Source organism: Pundamilia nyererei, unplaced genomic scaffold, assembly GCF_000239375.1.
Source record: "Pundamilia nyererei isolate P.nyererei 1_Seehausen unplaced genomic scaffold, PunNye1.0 scaffold00155, whole genome shotgun sequence".
Lineage (NCBI taxonomy): Eukaryota > Metazoa > Chordata > Actinopteri > Cichliformes > Cichlidae > Pundamilia > Pundamilia nyererei.
The window spans coordinates 221,226-245,769 of NW_005187556.1; the positions used below are offsets into that span (position 1 = coordinate 221,226).

At 42.4% G+C, this 24,544-nt stretch overlaps 2 protein-coding genes across 4 annotated transcripts; both read right to left on the reverse strand.

Moving 5' to 3' along the window:
• Nucleotides 1-1,526: 1,526 nt before the first annotated feature.
• Nucleotides 1,527-14,454, reverse strand: LOC102203197 (intermediate filament family orphan 1-like). Of its 2 annotated transcripts, none has more exons than XM_005745178.1 (7): nucleotides 14,351-14,454; nucleotides 12,943-14,032; nucleotides 3,687-3,747; nucleotides 2,814-2,909; nucleotides 2,385-2,525; nucleotides 2,125-2,309; nucleotides 1,527-1,936 (listed from the first exon to the last, which is right to left on the reverse strand). In XM_005745178.1, exons 2-7 carry the CDS (start codon nucleotides 13,902-13,904, stop codon nucleotides 1,723-1,725), a joined length of 1,659 nt encoding a protein of 552 aa, XP_005745235.1. In that variant the 5' UTR covers nucleotides 13,905-14,032; nucleotides 14,351-14,454; the 3' UTR covers nucleotides 1,527-1,722. The 2 variants fall into 2 exon arrangements, with proteins under 2 accessions (XP_005745235.1, XP_005745234.1); XM_005745177.1 differs by having other exon boundaries at nucleotides 2,125-2,312.
• Nucleotides 14,455-15,160: 706 nt separating this feature from the next.
• LOC102203663 (glyceraldehyde-3-phosphate dehydrogenase-like) lies at nucleotides 15,161-21,793 on the reverse strand. 2 transcript variants are annotated; one of them, XM_005745179.2, is made up of 12 exons: nucleotides 21,709-21,793; nucleotides 21,416-21,463; nucleotides 18,243-18,342; nucleotides 17,918-18,027; nucleotides 17,750-17,840; nucleotides 17,389-17,504; nucleotides 17,151-17,232; nucleotides 16,423-16,574; nucleotides 16,225-16,303; nucleotides 16,048-16,131; nucleotides 15,765-15,862; nucleotides 15,161-15,448 (listed from the first exon to the last, which is right to left on the reverse strand). In XM_005745179.2, the coding sequence occupies exons 2-12, from the start codon at nucleotides 21,436-21,438 to the stop codon at nucleotides 15,379-15,381; spliced, it is 1,005 nt and encodes a 334-aa protein (XP_005745236.1). In that variant the 5' UTR covers nucleotides 21,439-21,463; nucleotides 21,709-21,793; the 3' UTR covers nucleotides 15,161-15,378. The 2 variants fall into 2 exon arrangements, with proteins under 2 accessions (XP_005745236.1, XP_013769322.1); XM_013913868.1 differs by having other exon boundaries at nucleotides 21,416-21,497; nucleotides 21,709-21,767.
• Between the last annotated feature and the right edge of the window lie 2,751 nt (nucleotides 21,794-24,544).

Consider the following 24,544-nt stretch of genomic DNA (forward strand, 5'->3'; position numbering starts at 1 on the left):
TGAAGTTTGAAATCTGTTTCTATGGGGCCAAAAGTTGAATCTTTCTCATGGGCCTAGAAATGGGCCAAAATTTGCACTAAAATCTAAATATTAAAAAAACTATAAAAGTCATAAACACCAAAAGTCATAGCATACTAGTCCAGACCCAGCCGCACAAAAGGAAAAAGGAAAATAATAATAATAATAAATCCGACGAATAGTAATAAGTGTGCCTTTTGGCATAGGCACACTTAATAAATACACTGAATTAAAGAGGATTCATTGAATTAAATGTGTGAAGATGAGCTCTGCAGCTCTGTTTAGTTTCCTTGTTTCCTAACTAAGCGGGTCATTAACCTTGTTTAGTTTATCTGGTTAAAAGCAGCTTACAGGTCAGCAGGATGGACTCTGACGCGGCTGCAGACTAAAAACAGCTCGTCCACCAGGTCAGGTCATCCAAGTGGGACAAAATAACACTGCTGCTGACAGGAAACACCGAACACCTTCTGTTAGACAGCATGATGCTGCAGCAGTGTCTTTAATCCATAATCCAACTTTTCAGGATGCTACTGCTCATATTTTATAAAAAATGTTTTATTTTTAGATAAATTCTAACACACACAGACAGCTGGATAGCATAGTAGTAGTATGACTACATGCCTTGGGAGCGGGAGTTACAAGTCTAATTCCCACCTGAGGCATCTGTATCCAGTAAGGGTCCCCCCATGCTAAGCAAGCCTACTGCAGAGAGATAACTATGAAGTCATAATGGATCAACAAGGTCCGCATCAGGTGTTGAGGAACCAGGGCACCCTGATGAGAACTGAGCTGTAGGTGCTTTTATGGCTAGAGACAACAACACACATGTTACGGCAAGGGGTCAGGGGGAGATATCATCACCCCCACCCGAGATTGGGTCCCTGATGGAAGAAGGATTGTTTAGTGTGTGAAGCTTGAAAGTTGGATCCTCCAGTAGCCGGTGACCAAGACTACATGAAGTACCCTCAGAAGCTCTACTAGATGATGTGAATGCAGCACTACAGACGATACCTGCCGAGACTAACCACCATCAGCATGGAGAGGGAGACTGGAGATGCTACCAGGCAGGGCGTATATGGAATGCCATAACCAAGTGGCTGGCATAGTATACAGAAACATCTGTGCTGAGTATGGGTTGAAAGTACTGAAGTCAAAATGCGAGACACCCCAGGGTGGTGGAGAATGACTGAGCTAAGATCCTGTGGGACTTCCAGATACAGACGGACAAAATGGTGGTGGCTAACCAACCGGACACAGTGGTGGTGGAGAAGCAGAAGATACACGGCCATACTGATAGCGAATGACAGCAACATCAAAACCAAGGAACACGAGAAGCTAGAAAAGTACCAAGGGCTCAGAGAAGATGTGGAGGGGAAGGTCCCAGTGGTAACTGGTGCACTAAATGCAGTGCAGCTAGGTGAGTGGCTCCAGCAGATCCCAGGAACTACATCTGAGATCTCTGTCTAGAAGAGCGCAATCCTAGGAACAGCTAAGATACTGCAGCAGGACCTCCAGGCCTCTGGTAGAGCACCCGAGCTTGAAGGATAGACCGCCCGCAGCACACACGTTTGCTGCAGTGTTTCAACACTTCCAGGTTTAACTCTTTTATATAGAAAAGCATGAAATGTGCAGATATTTTCTCATTTTTGCTAAATACTATCAGATACACAACATGTATTATATCCCGTATTACATACAGTATTATCACACTGTGCTTGGTTGTCTGTCAAGGGTAGAAAGCAAGGAGCATTTAATCAAGTTAAATCCTGTCAATGCCCGTGTGTGTGTGTGTGTGCGTACCTCTCCTTGTGGTTCCACTCCTAGTGTGTATCCTGGAAAATCTTCCCACAGGAGAAGAGTTTCTTCAGTTTCCTCCCAGGCCAGACTGTCACAGTCATCCTCAAACTCACACTCCCTCCTACACACACACACACACGCACGCACACGCACACACACACGCACACACACACGCACGCACGCGCACACACACACACACACACACACACACACACACACACGCACGCACACGCACACGCACACACACCAGCTGTTTAAGCATCATTTCTGAACGTTTCAGACGTTAAATAAAGAACAAAAAACACCTACAGCTGGTTCAGCATCTTCTGCATCTGCTCATTAATCTGATTGGCCGACGTGCTGCATGAATCCTCGCTTTTGGCCCCACCTCCCTCGCTCTCCGACACGCTGAGCTCGTCTCCGTCCCCGCCCTTCAATGACTGCCCGCTGTGTTTTCTGACCCGGCGGCTCAAAGTGGAGGGCGGCGTGGGCACCTGCTGCGTGGAGACGGGTTGGTTTGAAAGTTGCAGCAGACTGTGGTTCAGGACATTTTGTGGCCGTGGATCTACCTGGAAGATGTGATTCATGTCCTCGCAGTTCCTCTGCTGGGCAACGTCACAGAGGCGGGCGGTGATGTCAATCCGGCGGCAGATATCCATGTCCACCTTCATGGCCTTTTCCTGGATTTTAGTGTCCAGATCTGACAGGTTCTGACCCAAAGACAGAAAAGTTTTCATTTTAGTCATATTTCCTCTTGTTCTGCTAAATAAACACAAAGCTAACAATATCATGTTTTTTCTGTGTATTTTTTCTTTGTCTATAAAAGGGAAAAAAGAGCATTTCACCATTTAAAAAAAAAACCTTTGTCAGGATATGGACCAATCGAGCTTATGTGCACAGTCCCAGGACGACACATGTAATTAGATGTAATTAATGCCTAAAAACGAAATGGATGAAGTTGTGACTCATTTCGTTTTATAAAGCTGTAGCAGACTCACGTTGCTGACGAGTCCTTTGAAGAGAACGAGCTCCTCTTTCAGCCGCTTCACCCTCAGAGCCAGCTCGTCCTGACACACCTCGCTCTCCTGCAGGTCCTACGAACACAAACATCTGTGGGTCAGATCAATCAGCTCTGCACAGGTATGCAAGTGTAAGACATCCGTGAGGTCTTTATGTCCACACGTGATGTTTTCTTCAACCTCAATCAAAAACTTGAAATGTTTTTTCAGCTCATCTCAATCCCATCCCATTCCCGGTGCTTTTTCTTGGACCCATAAGTTTTAAACCCACATTTCCTCCTATCTCCTTGTTCTCCTCTTTTTATTTAAAATTTGAGCAGGTTATATGTTCTGTGAATGCAAACTCTAAGCACTAAAAATATCTGTATATCTGATGAAGTGTTAGAACATTTAAAACATCTGAGGTTACATATCTAAGAACTTTTTAAGGATTTGTAAAAACCCTGGAACAGCTGTTTTCTCTGCTCTGTGCATTTTCAAAACAGAAATAGTGGTCCAGCTTGATGCTGTATTTCCAACTCACACAGCCCAGGCCCGCTCTCGAGCTGCTCACTAATATTAGGTGTGCTCCAGGTAAACTGAACTATCCCCAACTGAGAGGACAAAGTTTACCGAAGGACACACGTCTTACTTTAAGGATCAGAGAGAAGTATGTAAAAACAGTGTTACCAGCTTCATGAAAATGACACGAGCTAAATTTGCACTGATGTGCTGATGCTTCAGCTTCGAAAAGCTGACTATCATCAGACCCGAGTTCATGATGAGAAGCTGACTGTGTCGGTAAAACCAAACACTTTTAAAATGAGAAACATTTAATCTGAACACAAGCTAATATTTTTATGTCAATTTTACCTCCTCGAGTTCAGCCACCTTCTCCTGCAGGTCCATTCTGGCTGTGTACTCTTCCTCCCATCTGCAAACACAAGCAGAGCAGACGTCTCACACAGAGTGAAGCACAGAAACTCTCTGAAGCAGACAGACACGTTTACGTGTGACAAAATAAAATGCAATAAAACTAGAAAAAAAAAGGTGAGTGCATTCATACTCCACAAAGCATTACCACGGCCATCAGCTGTTTAGTTTAAGCAACACTTTCCTACAGAGTTTAACTCCGCCTACTGTGTCCTACAGTCAGAAGACTGAGCCACCTTAGCTGATGATGAGCAGCTCTACCTGAGCTCCTCGCCTGATCTCTAAGACTGAACTCAGACACCCTTTGGAGAAAACTCATTTGCACTAAACGTCCTCATGAGTAGTACTGAGCACTCAGTCGACAGCTCACTCTTACACTGGCTCCTTGGTGGCGTTCGCCTGCCCCTGATCGCAGTCTCTCATCTCCTGACTCAACTTACTCCACCTCCTCCACCTTCAACTGCAGCTGGTGACTTCTTTGGGAAATACAGTTTGATTTCGTGTGTGTGTTAGCTGACGTCACAATAATTAGCCTGTCAGGTTACCGTGGAGATTTTTTCAGATGGATTGAAACAGGCGATGAATTTTCGCTTCTTTATCTTCATGTCTGCAGCTTTAAGGCAAAAACCTTCATGATCACCTGACACAGACCCACACTGTGCAGCATCATGGCCCCTCCCAGCTCCACCGCTGTCATTACTCAGCATGTGTTACATAAGGAGAAACCAAGAAGTGTGCATTTGGAGCATGAAGGCATGAAGAGCACGCTGCAGTCACTACAAACAGAGAGCAGGACGACCGGCTCATATCTGGTTCCTGTGTTGTGGTGCGATGCCTCTTCTGCCTCATATAAATACGACCTCAGGATGATATTAAAAGAAAAATGGTTTGTCTTACTATTAGCACCACCATGTAATAAAGTCAGACAAAATCCGATTATATTCAATAATATATATATATATATTTTTTTTCTGTTTTTTTTTCTTTCTTTCTTTTTTGGCCTGTCCTGTTTGGCTCTTTTGCCATCAGAATTATTGTCTAAAGGCGAAGAAAGATGCCCAACAGATTTACTTTACCAAATTGACCATCCCAGCCTTGCCGTAATGGTCTATTTGATTCACCTTTTCTTGTTTATTTTATTTATTTTTTTATTTTCACTTGCTAGATACGGGACAGACTTGAATGAGAAAAAGAAAAGGGAGAAAGGAAGAGGGGAAAAAACAGCAGAGAAGAGGGACGGGGATAAAGGGCAAAGAAACAAAAACCAACTAAATAAGCAGACAAAAAAATAAATAAATAAATAAAATAAAAAATATACATATATCAATCACCTGGATCATCTGTTGAGAAAGAAAAAAGAAAACAAGCAGAAGAAAACGAGAGCAATACAATAAACAACATCACGATGATCTATGTGAATATAACAGGAAATACTAAATATTAAACATTATTGTGCAGCACGTAAGATCGACAGCGCACAGTGTGCTTTGAGGTAGGAGCCAAAAAGGGTGTCGTTTGTGTGTGTGAGCACCTGTGTGTACACCTGTGAGCATGGACGCGCTTGTTTTTAAAAGGTTCCTTCACGTAATGATCTGGTATATTCAATAATATTCAACCATCTCTCCTGATACGACACTAAAGCTTAATGTATAGTATTGATCGGATGTCTTTGCACTCATTCCTCACATATGTAAAGTAACATGAGATCAGAGGAAGCTTCTGAAGACCTCAAAAATAACTGTGACAAGAAACCCTTCTGGATGTGGACCGATCAGTGGATTAGATAAAGCTGATATACGATAGCAGGACATATGGTCTAATCTGTTTTAGATCATGAAAGTTTAAACTGGGGTAAAATCTCTGCAGTCACATGTATCACATGACTTCCTGAACAGCTGATCAAGAGAACACACCATCAGTGCAACACAAAGTCAGTTAAACTCCAGGGTTATTATTCTGCACTGTCAGGAAGCGTAAACCATTGTGAGTCCATTCGATCTGCTTTGGTGCCAATGACAATGACAACAGGTGCTCTGGAGAGGCACCAACAAGCCAACTCAAAGCCTGAATATTAACTATGAAGCAGCTGGTGTGTTTCAGCTGCAACGACACGAGTCAGTGTGACAGAGATGCTCAGATATGAAAACCAGAGAGAGCGAGCTGCTGTCCTCGCTCTCGTCTGTTTGCCAGTCCTAACACGCAGCTCTGCAGTGAGGCTGCTGGTGGTCGGTGTGTTTGACTGATTAAAGACACAGCAGCCGGTGTACCTGCGCTGACGTCCTAACTGCTGGGTGATGCAGACGCTTCGTAAACCGTTTACCGTTTACTTTTTAAGAATGAGCCCAGGCCGCTGCGCTGCACTCAGATGTGACGTCAAAGAATTTGAAAAGCCCTCTGCAGTAACGACGCAGCTCGTTTGATCAAACCACCTGAAACAGACTTGTTCTCAGAGCGAGCCAATATCGACTGAAAGGCTCAGAACCATTTAATACTGATTTCCTTTAAGTGAGACTGTGATCTTTATCTCCAATGAGGTTTTAGCTGCCGACCTTCATCAGAGCTGGGCAATACTGTGAATGTGAATTTCACCATCCTCACACTGAAGTTACATCTGCAGAGGTCGTTGTTCTGTCCTTAGAGGGAGCATCAGTGACACACGGGCAGAAAACACCTCAGTAAACAGCAAACTGCAGCTCTGTCATTTATTTATAGATGCAGAAGCCAAAAAGTAAAATCACCATGGCTGCAGCATCACACAGCAAAGCTGCTAAATATTAATCAAGGTGAACGGCACCTGGAGCAAAATCAAGCTCACCAACAAAGTGATTTTAAAACTGTTCCAATTTCAAAGAGACAAAGAGAAAAATGAGAAGTTACACAAAGCTTGTGACAAAAAAAAAAAAATCACAAAAACGTCCTTGTCAAAAGTGGCAAACATCGGATTTACTCTGACCACCTTAAACATGCCGACATCTAAAAACTAAAAACTATGCTAAACTGACCTACAGCCTGTGGAAAAGCAAACTGCTCGACCTACAATCTCCTGACCTCTTTTACCATCTCATCATCACACAGTGGATCTCCTTATAAAGTGTGACAACACCTACAACAGGTTCACAAAAACCTAAAAAAAACTACCTAGTACACATTTAAATGAGCAACTTTTCCTGAAAAAAACGGGATGTTTGCACCTCACATACAGTTATAAACTCATCAGCACCCTCTTTAGTTCAGCTCTAATCAGCCAATGCATTTGGGCATGCAGACATTATCAAGACGATGCCCTGAATTTCAAAGCAAAAAGCAGTATAAGGAGGAAAGGTGATTTAAGTGACTTGGAACGTGGCATTGCTGTCGGTGCCAGTTGGTCTGAGTATTTTAGAAACGGCTGACCCACTGGGAATTTCCCACTACGGTTTATAAACCGTTGAGGAATATTTCAAGCACCTTGTTGAATCTATGCCATGAAAACGAAGGCAAAACAGGGTCCAACCCAGTACTAGGAAAGGTACCAGTATACCTAATAAAGTGACCAGTGAGTGCAACTTATAACAGTTAAAGGGGGATAAACAGTAACACACACTCTTCCTTAAATCTTTCCCCTTTAAAGATGCATGTGACGACCTTCCTGTACCTTTAATGATGAGGTTCTGACACGTCAACATGTGACAGCCATGAGAACAGTATGTGCACAATGATGGCTGCACAGGCAGCGTCCACCCTGAAAAAGTTTGAATGCACATCCAGTCATGTGCTGTCAGGCTGAAATAAACAGAAACTGCTTAGAGCAGAAAACTGCTTCAAGGGTTAAACCTAACAGGCCCTCAAGGAGTAAAGAGTGAAGACATGACACTATCAGGAAACCTGCGTCTGTATGCAAGGTGATGCTATCTCGCTCTTCTCCAGCACACAAAAAAGTATGAGTCACTGACATCTGCTGCTCTCTGTTACAGAGTGAGCGATTAATGCCAGAGGAGATAACACAACAGTGTCAGTGTGTATTTATGTGCAATATGTGGCTGAAAATCTGCAGATGTTTGATCTGGTCTGACCAGTGAAAGCACATCAGCTCACATCATCTCAGTAATGCTGTTTGGGAGAAAAAATAAACTGCCCTCATATGCAGCCTCTAAAATGTCACCACTGCTAACCATTTTGGTTACAACCATGTTGGACTGCTTTTGTTGGAGCCAGAGATTGGGACACGATGGTGGAGGGCTAAAGCATGATTTGCCAGCTCCATTCATAAACTGTACAGCTGCATTCATAGACTTCCTGTTTGAACTTCACTCTTGCAGTCAGCCTCAAGTGGACAGTAGAGGAAGTGCAGTTATTGCCACTTGCACACAGTCAGCTTTATTGTTTTAACCCTTAGAGTTTACTCAACATCTGATTGGATAACTTCCCAGATACGGGGAGTAGAATTAATGCTGTGCTTATATACATATATATACGTGTCTGCATACTTTTAACTTCTATGAATCATTATTAATGTTTGCAAAAAGCAGAACGTCTGAGAAAGAAACCCAAGCATTTTGCAACTGTGTAGTTTGGAGACGAGCTAATGATGACGACAAAGATGTTGATGTCAGCGCCTCTCTGACGCTGCAGAAGCTCACCTCGGACACACTGGGTGGGGAGGTGGGGAGTGCAGAGAGGGATGAGGAGTCAGCGAGGACAGAGAGACTCAAAGAGGAAGACCGGGCAGAGTGAGAGCATTTAGAAATGGAGAAATGTAATAAGATGCCAGACGCTGAGAGGGAAGCAGAGGGTAAAAAGATAAAATGGAGAGAAGGAAGAGAGGGAGGTGTCAGATGGGGTGACATCACTGCTGGCGGTCACAGGCCGCTGCTGCATTGCAGGTACCAAAACAAGACCCGGCAGGGAGGAGGAGGAGGAGGAGGGATAGAAAAAAAAGGATCAAACAGGAGGAGGAAAGAAAGAAAGGAGGGGATGACTCATGAGAGAGAAAAACAACAGCTCATGTTCAACTTGTCCCCAGACAGCGTGTCCCTGCAGACACACATGAAGCTGAACGTGTCACATGAAAGGAAAACTGAAGACCTTTATCCTCACTGGAAAGAAAATCAGTCAGCTCAGGAAGAATATTGTTATGTATTTGAGTGAATTTTAGTGTTTCTATGCTCAACCCATGTAACTGCGACACAGTTTTGCCAGCAAGGAAATAAATAAAAGAAAGACTTTCACATTTGTCCGTCAGAGCTGCATCGATTCAGGCTTTTAAAGGGCTCTCCATGGTAGATAATTAAACTTGCAAAGAACATTTGTAAAATAATATATAAAAACCCTCGTTAGCTCCCTGCACACAAATAAAAGTCCTGATTAGGAGGATGGAAGGGTTTGGGATTTTGTTTCTCTTTGATTGATTTACTTTTGCTTTTCCTTACTGGCGAGGCTCCGGTACCAAAAGCTATCAGGTTAGGTTACATCTTTGACAATGAGGTTTTTAGTTCTGAACACCAAAATCTACTCGCTAAATTTAAACAGCTAACCGTGGTTTGGGTGAAATTATTCCCCTTTGCAACGTTAACCCAGGACACTGAAAAATGTTGCATTTAAGTTCCACTGCACTTAAATGTGGCAACAAAGTGTCTTTTCAAGTATCTCAGGAGTGGCAGTCCCACATTAATGCCCAAACCAAGCACGTCGTGTTTAATATGTCTAGAAACCATTAATGTCAGATTTTTGTTGATGAACCTGCTGCTTTCTGAGTTTCACTTTCATTTACTTCATTAAACGTTTGAGCTCTCGCCTAACCTTTTACTTTATTGTGCTCCAGAGTAGCGAATGCTTAAGGACACCGCAGTAATCATCTATCCTGTCATGACAAAATGACTGAAAACATGTTAAAATGATTCAAACTGGTGCCCGCAAATTTTTAAATCGTTTCTATCTGCACGTCACTCTCAAAGGTCTTAAAAAGACAAGAATTTAATGTAATTTAGTGCAGTGCAAAAACTAAAAGCTCAGCAGTATCTGAACATCACAGGTCAGGGAGTCACTGCTGTTGAGTGAAATCGATGTGACTGAAGGTCTGTCATGCCGAGGCCTCCTGCCTCAGCAGGCTGATGCACAAAGCAGTGAGGTCAGTGCTTTTTCAGCATAAAGCAGCGGTGCAAAATAGTGTTTCAATGTCTTTAAGAGGGGAACAGGTCAGCAGTGAAACGGTTTTTTTCTGCGAGCTGTACAACAAATCTACTGCCTAAAAGAAACCACGACTGCAGAAGATTAGCAAAAACGCAGGTAGCGTTGAAGCACCCTGCTCTGCACCAACTACATATTTCCCCAGGGTAATGAAAAATAAGATGTCGTAAAATTACATGTAAATTGTGATAAAGCTCATAAAAAGATCCAAGTAGTCCTCAAAATAAAGCAGTGACTGGCACCAGAGTTCACTGATTAATCCAGAGAAATAAACAGCTGACAAATGAAGGCAAAGCACTTTCAGATTTTATGACTCAAACAGTGTTTCTGCGGAGTTTTGCAGCACTTTTAAAAAGCGACCGACTAAAAACATCCTGTAAAGCAGCCCTGCTCATTGATCAGCAGCATCGCCCTCGCTGACCCCGTACAGCCAGAGACATTAATGGCAGCGCCCATCCTCGCAGGGTGACTTATGACTGCACTTAAATATAATAACTATCAGGTTTCATGTTTTTCTGACCAATCAATCACTGCAGAGAGGAACAGGAGCCAGCTTGGTGATCGGGTCGGCCATTTTCTTACTCAGCTGTACCTTTTCACTATTTTTCCATCTAAGATATCAGTGGTGCTTTTATCTGTATTTGGAAACCAATACTTAGCTTTGTTTAGTAGTAGAAATGTAATCAGTTTTACATCGATGATAAGTTTCTGTTCCTCCTAACAAAAGGGCTTCAAATGATGTATTATTTACTTTGAATTAAAGATGAGCAGCATTGGTGTTTTCTTGGTATCAGAGGGCAGGTGCTGCTGCTGCGGCCCGTCATCAATATTTTGTGGTTTCAGGTCGATATGATTCTGAGAAAAGGAGTCAGATGACCTGAAACACTCAGAGTGATGCTTTCATCTTTTACTACATCCTTCTCTTTTTTTACCCTCAGCTAAACACACAAAAACTATCAGGAATTTCTCAACTTTCAATAAACCGTATGTTATCTTATACTTTGTTGTGTTTCTGTTTTAATATGGAAATCTCACATCAAGTGACAGTAAATCATATCATCAAAAGAATTTGGAAATCTCCGTGCACAATGGGCAAGGCTTAAAATGTGGACTGGATGCTGGATCTTTGGGTCATTGAGTGGCACTGCGTTAAAAGCAGACATTAATTCTGTGATGGAAATCACAGCAGGGGCTCAGGTACACTCCCAGAAATCACTACCTGTGAGCACAGTTCAATCTGGGTTAAATCTCTGTCATGTACAGAGAAAGACACATCCAGAAACACTGCTGCCGTCTTTGGGTCAAAGCTCATTTAACATGGACTGAAGTAAAGCAAAACAATCCAAATGTGGAATTCTATTTGGAAAGCATGGATGCTGTGTCTGCAAACTAAAGACAAGAGAGACCATCCAGCCTGGCACTCAGAATCTTTGTCTGCATCTCTGACAGTATGGGGGTGCATTAGTGCCGATAAGGCACTGGCAGCTTGCCCCTTTGGAAAGGCACCATCGATGCTGAAAGGTATATACAGGTTTTAGAGCAACATGTACCCCTATTCATTTTTCCCCAGGGAAGGTCTTGGATATTTCAGGAAGACAATACTAAACCTGCATCAAATACAACAGCATGGCTCTGCGGTAAAAAAGCCCGAGGTTGAACGACCTTCACCAATGAAAACATTTGGAGCATCATAAAATGGAAAATAGGATAAAGACGACCCAGGACTGTTGAGCAGCTAGAATCCTGTGACAAGAACAGGACAGCATTCCTCTCCAAACCGTCCAGCAGCTGGTCTCCTCAGTTCACAGATGTTCACAGACAGCAGAGGGGTAAACACAACCCTCACTGAACGCTTTTGAGACGTTGTGCTGCCATCAAATTCAAAATGATCTAATATTTTTCTTGATATGCTAAATTTTCTCAGTTTAAACCTTTGATATTTTTCTCCATTCATGTGTGTTTTTGATATCTGCAAAGCACTGTTTTTATTTACATTTTACACAGTGTCATTTTTTAGAAACTGTGGTTGTAGAAACTGAGTCACCTTTTACTGAATGCTGAATATCAGTGAGTGCATTTGTCAGTGAAGAAAGACACACATGAACCACAGCAACATGAAAAAGAAAAAAGTTGATTTAAATCACATCTGAAAACATATTTTTATAAACTAGTTCTTTGTTCATATTGTGTCTTCTGGGCTTTTTGTTGTTTTACAAACTGCCTGATGTTACTGCAATGTTTGATATCTTTTATTTGTTAAGGAAAATGTGTATTTTGCATTTTGCATTCCTATTTTCTTGTTATTTTCACTCAGCTTCACTGTAAGTTTGTTCTTTCACTGTAGCTCTCGGTGTAGACCTACTGAAACTTGCACCACACACTGACATGGAGCCAAAGGTTTGAGGTTTTGAAGCAAACTGCAACTTTCATTATTACACTGCTATTTCTGGGAATATCACTTTTGATGGTTTGAAGTACTTTGTAAACTCAGCTTCAAAGGTGCCCCATAAATAATTTCTATTACCTGAATCACTGCTTCTTTTGTGTGACCAAATTGCGTAATTATTTTATATAAATCTGTTGCTGCAATTGGAAATTTAAAGAAAATTGTTATTTTTCTTTAATTTTATTAAGATTAAAAAATACATTTAAAAAAAATGAGCTATTGTTTTATAACACAGTTTTATTTTTTTTTATTATTTTGTGAATTACAGCTATTATTTAACTAAGAGTTCAACAGAACCACTGACCCCTTGGCCAAGGTCTATAGACAAGTATAATAGAGAAGTTGATCTGCAGTTGCTGACCCAACTGGACTGTTTGGAACCTGACAATATGCTCAGTGATGCAGAAGAAATCTCTGAATGTCTAAGCAGCCGAATCCTTTCTCTCCAAGACTAAAATCAGACCCATGATGTCATAAACCACCTGTAATCAGCCACCTGTGCACGCACGCGCACGCCAGCACACACACACCATGGTGAAAACTCCACATCACAGGTAAAGCATCTTATCACCCAGCGCCCCTTACCTCCTTTTATATTCATCCCTTTCTCTCTTCACTTTGGCCAGCACGTTGTACAGAGCCCTGATCTCCGGCGTGATGGTGTCGATCTGGACTCCAACGCCGTCCGGGTGAGTCCAGGAGACCCCGGGCCCCGTGACGCACGACTCCCTCCCGGTGCCAAAGCGGCGGGTGTGGTTGAAAGACCAGATCGTCCCGGGGAGGAAGCGAGGTGGCGGAGGGGGAGGTGGGGGAGCGTTGGAGGTGTTTGTCCCGGTGTGGGTGGAGTACTTCTCGTTGATGTTGGTGATGGTTTTGGTTGGGTCCATGGGACTCAGAGCCGGGCTGATGGAGAAGCCGGAGGTGGTGAGGTTGGAGTTTGAATCCGTGCTCAGGTATTTGTTGTCAAACAGAGGAGGGGGGTTCAAGGTGGGGGAGAGGAGGCCTCCGGGCAGGTAGGCAGAATTGTTGGCGTTGAGGAGCGGGATGAAACCCGGCCTTGCAGGGATAGGCCCGATGAATCCGGTCTGGACTCCTATGTCTTTAGTGAGGGGCTTCTGGTGTCCATCGCCCCCGCTGTTGCCCTCCAAAGCCTGCTGCAGCTGCTTCTCCAGCACCTTGTTCCTGCGCTCCAGCTCGTGCACTTTGGCCAGAAAGCAGCGGAAGCGCAGGTTCAGGGTCTTCAGCACGCTGATGTTGGAGCCCAGGTCGTTGCGCAGAGCCGTGGCCGCCGGGGGGACGCGGTGCAAGGGGCTGCTCAGGTGCAGGTAGGCGAGGCCCGACGGTGGCAGAGCACCCAGGTCCAGCCCGGACAACCCATCAAGCCCGAACCTGCCGTGGTCCCCCAGGAAGTAGCCCGGGTCTGGGATGGCGGAATCGGTTTGGCTCGGCATTTGGGGATGTTGCTGCTGCGGTGCCAGGAAACCGCTCTCCTCCAGGACCGGATTCATACTAGAGTAGGAAAATCTGAAGTGCTCGAAATCCGGCATGAACCCAGACTTTTATAGATTCACTCGGAGAGGTAATTTAATATATTTATGATCCCAAAGTGGAACTTGGCCCAGCAGCCTCTTCTCGATTACACCCGATGATCCTCTTTATGCGGAGGAGCTGTGCGCTGAAAGTCAGAGGATGCGTTTTAAAATGATGCTTTAAGGGCCCAAAATGGCAGCAAAATGATCAAATCCAAAACGAGCACTGCAGTAAAGCTGTGCGCGCACAATGGAGCATAAAACTCGTAGAAGCAGATACACCACTGCACCCTGCAGCAGAATTACAGTAAACTTTTAGGCAGGACTAATTTCTAAAGCGAGATCAGAGCCGCGATGCGCACTACCAAAACGTGATTTTTCTCTTAATTCAAGCACTGGAGGGAAAAAACCCCATCACGCTAAATAAATATTACTTTGCCTTTATGAACATTTATGCAACGTACCTACAGCCCGAGGTGTAAACGCCGACTGTGGCTCCAGGTAATCAGGCGAAGTCAGTGAATCAGCGGTGCGACACAGACCAGGATAAACAAGCGAGTGACTGCGGCTGCAGCTTACCGTACTCATTCTGAAAGCAGGGCACCAAGACGTTTCAACTACAGTAATAACCGGACTAAAGGAGCATCTACTTAAACGTGAAATGAAAGCATTTTGGTATAAATACCAACAACCGAAGTTTAGAGCTCCTCAATTAGCCAAAATTCCTTAAAATAGTTTAACAAGCACACGAATCTGAGAGAAAGCTAGCGCCAATCTGCGCACTTGTTTACAGAGATGACACTTATAGAAACTAGACAGTTTCAACAACTCCAGATGCATTAACGACCTTCCAGCAGTCAGACTACAAATGCATTCCAACTTTATGCAAAACCACTTTGGTAACATGGAGAAAACCAAGCACATTATAGAGCCAGCTCACAACCAGTGTTTGTCAAACTACACTCATTACACGTGTCAGTTGTTTCCATAGTCACAAAAGTGACTTTTACAGACTAGATGTCATTGAAGGGCTGGATTTGTATGAAGAAGCCAGTCTGGACAGGTCTAATGCTACACCTGTCCATTCTAAACTATATACAATTTAAATTGCATATCACAATGTGCTTTAAATGCCTTATACCAGGGTTAATGCTGAAAGCTCTTACACCGAATGTAAACATGATCTGAAATAAGGCTTCAGATATCCATGAAGTTTGCATAGGCAGCAAAGTTTCTCCCTGCTTAGTTTTTCCTTTTGGAAAAGAAACTACACATTTCTCATGAATTCTGTTCTTTATTTTCAAGTGCAAAGGAGCCACAAGCTTAGTAACAATACTGCAAAGAATCTGTACAAACATCACTTCTGACAGAACAGGGGACAAGCTTATTTTAAGCAGGACAATACATTTTCTCTCCCCATTGGTCAGGTTATTCAGTTTGTCCTTTCTGCAGATGCTGTGACATCCAGGTGAAGGAATGATGAATCAGGATTTCACTCCTTAGAGAACATGTGCACGAGCAGGTCACACACACGGTTGCTGTAGCCAAACTCATTATCGTACCTGCAGGTACAAAAAGGAGAGCAGAAGGTTCAACAGTGGAAACGTGAATGAAGATGGGAAAGCTGCAGGCTTTAGTGCATAATGGCTAACTGTTTAAATCACTGAAGTTTATCTTCTTGGGGCACTAGGTGTAAACTCAGTGACTAGGAATACCAGTCTATTACATTTTTACTCATTTCATACTACATGAGATTCAGATTTCCATTAGTACAAACAGTTTTTAGTAATCAATTTATTTAAATGCAGCAAACAAGCTTTGGTCAACTGAGTTTAATAAATGCAGTTTCATACTAGAGACATGTTCATCGAGTCTCACCATGAAACCAGCTTGACAAAGTTGTCGTTGAGTGCAATGCCAGCTCCAGCGTCAAAGATTGACGAGTGAGGGTCACTGTTGAAGTCCGTGGACACAACCTGAACAGAAAGAGTGCAAGTGTAGTTGTTCTGTTAGTGTGCCAGTCCTCGAGCACATCTGTAAAGCTAGTTAGACAAATGCTGCCACCTAGTGACTCCTGTGTGGCCACACAAGTGAAACAGTCTCATTCTCCCCTTTTAAGAGTGTAATGTAGCCTGGTGTTTCAGATGTGGGTGTTTTGTACCTGGTCCTCTGTGTATCCCAGAATTCCCTTCATGGGTCCCTCAGCAGCAGCTTTGATCGTTTTCTTTATGTCGTCATACTTTGCCTGAGATTAGAAATTATAATCCTCAGATTAGACAAATGCAAACTCTAGATAAGGGAACATGAATCAGCTTTATGTCAATTATGAGACGCTTACAGGCTTCTCCAGTCGGACAGTAAGGTCAACGACAGACACGTTGGGGGTGGGCACACGGAAAGCCATACCTGTCAGTTTACTGTAACAAACATTCAGAGCTCAGGGCATTTTGCTGATAGTTTTAGTCATTACACCGTCCTGATCCTTTTCAGGAAGACACATGTGCCATTTTAAAATGGAGAATTAGAGGAAAAGTACCCGTTCAGCTCAGGGATGACCTTGCCGACAGCCTTGGCGGCTCCAGTGGAGGCAGGGATGATGTTCTGGGAGGCACCACGGCCATCTCTCCACATTTTACCAGAGGGCCCGTCAACAGTCTTCTGTGTGGCAGTGACAGCGTGGACTGTGCTCTGAAAGAGCAGGTAAAGGTTATTCAGAGGCAGAATCAGATAGTCCCAACAATGTGAGCTAATCTGAGCTGCTGTCGGACAAGTTAAGCAGAATTTCTTAAGAGGCAAGTAGCTTTGATGTTGTAGAGGGACCACATTTACTTGATGCAGCAGAAACACTTTGTGACAAGAGAACTACTGGAAAGCAGGACCCTGATATAGACACCCAGTATCCAAGCTTTCTGATCATGTGATGTTTGTGAAGGTCCATCAGTCTCCAGCATCAGTGACTAAAATTTGGCGAGTCTGCCACAAAGAATGACCCTCCGCAGAATGTCGAACTGAGGAGACTTTGAGCTTTTTGGCATTGTGCAGTTTTTGCACAGTGAAATTGGGTAGCTGGACCACAAAGGTGCAAAAGACAAAATACAATGAGGGGAAAAAAAAAAGTGCAATGTATGTGAGTACTAGCAACATGTAACTAAATGAAGTTGTTGCTGAGCGCATTGTACAGTTTGTTGGCCGACTGCTCTTAAAGTTCCTAAAATCTTCTGGTTATAAGAGATTTACTCAAAAGAAGCAGTATCAGTTCTTTACCATGAGACCTTCCACGATGCCAAAATTGTCGTTTACGACCTTGGCGAGGGGAGCCAGGCAGTTGGTGGTGCAGGAAGCATTGCTACGGAGAAAGCACATGTCAACTTAATGTATGACAGCTTAAGTGCAGAGATGCTACACCAAACAAACTTTAAGAAGCCATCTAGACATCTGCAGCCAGCTGTCCAAACAGCCGTTATAGACAAGGCATCTGTAAGCACTCAGTACCAACACTCACCTGACAACCGTCAATGAGTTGTTGTATTTTTCGTGGTTGACACCCATTACAAACATTGGTGCATCAACACTGGGAGCTGAGATCACCACCCTCTTAGCTCCACCCTTCAGATGAGCCTAACAAATCAAAATGGATATTAAGACTGCTTGTACAATCATTGATGCTTCAGGAAGCTCCAAAATTATGCAAACTAGATCCCAAAAAGATTGCATTAATTTAGAGATACAGGTCAGGATGATGAAAACTGTTCCTTCAACCAAGTTTGTCACTATTGTGACTTCAACATGTGAAACAATCCAGTCATCTTCAGGGTGAAACTGCACTTTAGACAGGTGAGAAAGCACAACAGCAGCCAACTTACAGAAGCCTTCTCAATGGTGGTAAAGACACCAGTGGACTCTACAACATAGTCCACACCAGCATCACCCCACTTGATGTTGGCGGGGTCCCTCCTGTGCAGTTCAGAGAAGTTAGTTATTCAATCTGAGGCAAACTTGCTGGATAAAGTGCACGTGTGACTGTTACGTACTCTTGGAAGACCATGATGTGCATGTTACCGATGACCAGCTTGCCACCCTCAGTCTTCACCTCTCCGTGCTTCCAAGTGCCGTGAGTGGAGTCGTACTTGAACATGTAGGCCTGCATTAAGAGGTGACCATTAAAAATGCAACAAAACCTGCAGTTTCTTAAGAGAAGTCAACATGAGGTCTCTAAAACATCCTGCTGTCCTTGACAACGCAGTCTTTGCTTAATGTTTCATTTAAGGACTTTGATTCTCCTAAATAACGAAACAAAAGCAAACAGGCTTGTTAAGTACCATCAATTTATAGAGCAGAAGAAACTTGTCCTCTCACCATGTATTCCAGGTCAATGAAGGGATCATTGATGGCTACAACCTCAACCTTACCACCTGCAACAGCAGCACGAGTCACCAAACGACCAATACGTCCAAATCTGAAATGCAGGTCAGACTAAAGAATCAGTACAGATATGAAAGGGAGCAAGAACGACTAGGTTGTTGTGAGACAGTAAGGATGAAATATTTTGTTGAATTCAAACTGAAGACCCTTGTAATGTCTGCATAGTCCAATTAAAATATCAGGTTCCAGGCCCAAGTTTTTAAATTGCAACTATGTCCACTTTATTCATTTCCTGTGACCAGCAGGTCTAATCTGAGTCACTGCAGAGGATGGCTTTGCCATGCAAGGCCTGCCAACCTTGACTGAAGATAACAGTGGCTGGCACCAGCAGCTGATGGCCTGTTTAGGCCTAATATGGGCAATGTCAGTGAGGCAGATTGAAGAGTGTGGAACTAAGGAAGCATGAGGGTCGAAAGTTCAGAGCACATTATAGGAGTGGAGATAAAGAGGGTTGTGAAGTAAGAGTTTGAGAGAAATCAAGATATGCTACAAAGACAAGTTTTTAAATCACTCAAACATTTGTCTCCAACTTTTTCATGTTTTGTGACAAGTTGAGTTAGTGCTTCAGAATTGAGTGTGTGGAGGTGTTAGAGTACAACAGTTGCTTGTGGGTTACCCAAACAGATTAGGCCATTCTTGTGAATTGCTGCCTCCAAGTAGATTTGGAGGCATACAAAAAACAAAACACAACAAAAAAACAAACACAATTTTGTCCAAGATGGCAAAAGGCACAATTTTCCTCATCAAGTTTAAGTTCTGAACAAACTTAAAGTGGGATTTCATATGTGGATGAACCAAAAGCAGACTTTGCCTGGCGACTGCAAGACTGAACCCGTGTTTAGTTATAGCTAAGATACAGTTGCCACATAGTTGGAATTTGATTGTATTCATGGACTTTCAATAATACTGCATTTAGGCTCTATTGTATTTCAGCTTCTATCAGAGTAAACAAGGCTGCTCAATTCAAGATTTCTAAAGATGTGGTGAAACATGTTTCTTCATGTAAACTGATCTGGAAGCAACATGCAACTCTCCTAAAGAAGTTGCTAAAAGCCTGCAGAAGTTAAACATTCCCATTATGGACCTGCATACCAACTACTGTGTCAGAGGGAAGCCGATAGTAAATTCAGGGTTGAGGCCACCACTAGCTTTGGCTTTAGATCAAGCTGAAGACAGTGGAGTTGTGGCATGAACTATTGAGCACCAGAGTTTTGTCATGCAACACTGCATGCCTTCAGTTCACACGAGTCACATTACATAGTTTGTTTGCTACTGTATCCTGCAACAGGAGACAAAGATACAACATGCACACAAAACTACTTTATCAGCTTTGATGTATCAGGAAGCAGAGACTCCTTTGAAACTGCTAGAGAACTTTATGGGTTGAGTAAGAGGAAATCTGGACAATAGCAAAACAGGAAGGAAAGTCTTAAGGGGAGCAATTTGAAAATTCATATCTGTAGGAACCTGCTCATATCAGATAAAGTCCATGTTCATCAACTGGTGTTCTCTTAAAGCCATTCACCTCATGAAATTTAGAGTTAAATGTAAAGTAATTACTGAATATAAAGTTCTTACTTTTGTCAAAAATAAAATTATCACAAGTCAGATGTGACAGTTTCACATTTAACTGATATTAGAAATCACTAGCACAGTAAAATGTTAGCAAGTTTAACTTCAGGTGGGATGACAGCATGCTGCCATGGAGGCTGCTTGCACAGTCTAGTTTGTGGCAAAGTCAGTAGTGTACATATCCTTAAAGTTAGTAAGGGGTCAAGAACAAAACACTAATGTTGTACCATTGGGGGACACTTATGAAATTTGGCAATTCTAGCAGCTTTAAACACAAGCAGCTTCACTACCGTCTCATTAGTGAATCATTTTAATTGTCAGGTGCAGAAACCCTCAAGTTATCCTCTCAAACTCTTTGTCAGGCGCTGCCATCATTGACAAAGTTTTGACAGGAGGGGGAAGAGCCACAGGCATGCAGATTTCCTTGGTTTTGGAAAGCTGCTGAGCAGCCAGAAGGCCAAAATGGACTGGAGCCCATCTTCTGTTTCTGAGCCTCATTGTGAGGTACGTGTCCAAAATCAGGGAGCCAAATCTCCCTGCGGCTCTGCAGCAGCTGCTGCTTCACAAGAGGAAGAGAAAATGTTTCAGCTGTGATCTCCGAGTCCGAGCAGTGTCCACACAGAGTCGACCGATCACTGATCTCCAGTGGAAAGGTTAAGGAGTTAAAATTAGATGAGGGGAGAATGAAGAGGAATGTGACAGCTGAAGAAAGCAGAGATACTGACAGAAGGGCGTTGTTGAAGAGCGGACGCCAACTGTGACACCACCAGACTATAAATAACCAGCGAATAGACAGGTCCAGACCGTAGTCCTGTCCTGCTTTTAGGGTTCAGATGATGCTCAGGCAGCACTCCAGCGGTCCTCTGTGAGGCAGCTAAATATTTAGACACCTTTAAGTGTCTGGCATTTCTAGATTTCAAGCCTTGTTGAATTTATGTTCATTTAACAAGTTGCCCTTTTACCATCTTGACAAGAAGTTGCCGTTTCAGCTTTCAAACACTGGCAATCAGTTTGTATTTTGGCCTCCATAAGGCATTTGTTTAGCACATTTCCAACAAGGTGTTAAGTTTAAACTGCTTTTGCCACTTGATTAAATCTTTACTTCATGAGCCAATAAGTAAAACCACAAGAGGACAACATGTCACTAGAGGAAAACCAAATCGAAGGCCCTACAATTCAATTAAATTGTCCACTGATCTAAATTTTAGAAACACTTTCAACCTTTGACATAAACACTTGTGTCAATACAGCATTCAGACAACAGGGGATGAAGTTAAAATACCTGGATACAAATCAAGCATCCAAAGAAATCCAGGAATCTTATCCGGGGTATACTGAAATGCCTGCTTGATTATACTTTGAACTTTATTAAAAGATATACAAATAAAATGCAAGACTTAGTTGCACCTACTCAAGTTTTACTAGCATCAAACCAAACACCCCTTTGCAACACATGGGGTAGTGATTGTTAATTAAGCCGATGAGAAGGAAACCTCTGCCAGGACACCTGCACAATGACAGGTGTAGAAACTTACCCATTGACTCCAATCTTCACCATTGTGCCTGATGTGGTCTACACCTCACTGAGACGGAGAAAACAGTTTAGCCTTTAATTCACTTATACAAGAAGAAAAAAAAAATGCACATTCAAGAATTAAAAGATTAACGTTTCAAAAAACTCAAAACAAAACTTTACAGGAAGCAGAAACCGTGTAATAAAAACGCTACTTCCTGTGTGTTTCGTTCACCTGTTACTCTGAGCAGCAGGTAAAACTGTCAAAGCTCAACCACTAAACAAAGGCAAACGTGCGGGAAACCAAACCCTTACCTGAGAGGACACTGGGATACGAACGTCCTCCGGAGACAAAGCGAGAGCGGGAAAGAAGTTTCGAGGCACGCCATTTATATGCGCGGTCCTCCCGGGCCACGCCCCCTTCCTCAGCGGCCCAACTTTAAAGGTCACGTGAAGCTGCGAACGAGTTTAATTAAGAGCGTCGTTTTTTTGTGCGGTCTTTGCTCAGTCTGAGAGGTCGCTATACAACAGAACCACAGTGCAAATGTGCAATCTGTGACGGCATAATTAGAATTAAACGCCACTCTTCAGAATAGTTCCTGGAAGGAGCTCCACAGGAAAACACAAGAACAAAACCATGTTGTGGCAACTGGGAATTTTAGGAAGGAAATACCAATATCATGGGAATAATAATAACATAAATAACAAAACATCCACTTACAATTGTTTTGCATTTGATTCGTTTGCCCAAAAGGACAGCAAACAACACACAAAATCGCAGATTTCATTAACAGCTTTAATATTATCATTATTTCCCCCATAATTTCTGCAGGCAATGCAATGATGTTGCCAATGTCAATTTTATGTTACTGTATTTATTTTTCTATTTTACAATCAGACTCATGAAATTAAAATCTGATATCATGAATAACGACATCTTGTTACTTCATGTAGCAGAAAATCTGGAATAACATCCTTTCAAATGGTGAAAGGTTTTTGCTTTGTTGCTCCAGGCCACCATCATTTTCTAGCAAAAACGTTTTTCTTCTAATTTAATCAAAGATTTACTCACAATTTATTGATGATTGTGTGTGATTTATTTATATCATACATTAAATTAAATAATAGGTTAATCAAGTGAAATCACAATTACCAAAACGGATTTCTCAATGTTATAAAACTGAAATGTGATTTACCTTTTAGTACTGTCAGAAATCTGTGATCAGTTGGGTATAAATCCATCTCTGTAGCTGTGTTATTTTCAGCAAGCACAAAGAATCTATTTTTATTAAAAAGACAACTGTCAAAAATTACATAAGAGAGTTTAATGAGGAAGGTGAGAGCACTGATGTGTTAATCTGGTCCTCGGTCCAAAGTCAGACCTGAGACACCCCCCCACTGCTGCCCTGTCCAGGCTCAGTCACAGGATGATCCTGCCGGTCATGTGATGTTCGAGTTTCCACCACTACGTGAAGCATATCACACACAGACAGGAGGGCAACTTTCATAGTCAGTCTAGTGCTAATCCCACTGAAGCTTAGTTTTATGTATTTAAATGAAGAAATATTACAGTGAAACTTACAGGGAAATAATCACAATGATTTTTTGAATTTCCACAACAAATCTCTGAATGCAGGCTTGTGTGTTCGGAGCAAAAACTACAGGGGTGGCAGAGCCTCTGAACTTTAACAACAGTCGCGTTAATTTGGTCACCAAATGTGCTGGTGACCAAATAAATCTCTACCCCAGGAGTTTCAAACTCATTTTAGTTCATGGACCACCTACAGTTCAACTTGATCTCAAGTGGGGAGACTCAGAAAAAACAGTCCAACCTATAAAAACATATAGAAATTGAAATATATTTTCTTTTAAGTGTAAAAATGTGCATGTACTCTCTGAAAACATTCATATGTAAGGTACCATAAAACAGATGATTAGCAGCCTGAGATGGCTTAGGAAAACTGAGTATAGTCTCAACAGTGCCAGTTTTCCTCTTTCTGTCAGTCTACTATCATTAGAAAAATGCTGCAGAACTGCATCGGGATGTCGTCTCGGCTTACAGGTGTCCCTCAGATCTTTGTAAAAAATAAGAGACAAAAACTCCATAAATGATGCCGATGCTGGCTTAGATTTTAATGTTTTGCAAACCCGTCCACTGGGCCAGATCTGATCCTTTTGTTGGTCTATTCTGGCCCTTGGGCTGTATGTTTGACACATCTGGTCCTAAGCTTTCCACTTCAGCCAGAAAATCTAAACGGTTATATTCAGCAACCAGAGAATTGGATCATATGGAAAATTAATTCATCCAAAAATATTATTATCTCCCACGACCCTGAATTGGATAAGCAGAAGAGAATGGCTGGATATTTATTTTAAAGCTTTGAAAACATGTTACAAATGAAGTTCCCCTTGTAAAAATAGAATAATAATGAGTAATAACGAGGCTGAGTAATCTGATACGGCTGATCACTGTAAGTTTCATCTAATGTTAATCAAACAAGGAGACACGGTATGGTTGGAATCCACATATGGTGGTCCTGTGAGTATTTTCAGCAGCACGATGGAGTAATGAAGGAATGTCACTCAGCGTGGCTCACCGAAGTTTTAAATAGATTTTGGTAACCGACAGAAACCCGCAGGTATAAGACTTTTGAGGCTATGAATGCACACACAATATTGTTGTGTTTTACAAATGCACAGACTGTATATAAAAGATGGATGCAGCTGTCGTCAGGTTGCATTTTGATTTTCAAGCTCTTCTTTTGAAGCCTCAGCCTGCACGTTTTGACCCTGAGATTTTGGTGTTTTGAAACTTGACATGATGTGTGGAGAGTGAAAGGAGGACACATCATAAAGATTTGCCTGGTTTATCATCTGTTTTCTTCTCAAAGGGACCATAATTTATAAAGTCAAATCATGTAGTAATAAATAAGACTTAACACTTTCAGTCTAAACCACAAACATCACCAGATTACCAAATACATGCATCCAAACCTGTGACATTTGCACCCCATTCATACCTGGTATTACTGCTTGGCCTAGAACATTAAGTCCAAGAACATAGTTCATACTTTGATCAGATATTAGAAGGTACAAATGTGATCTATGCAGCATGACCACATCTTCAAGAAAAAAGAACACATTTTGAAAC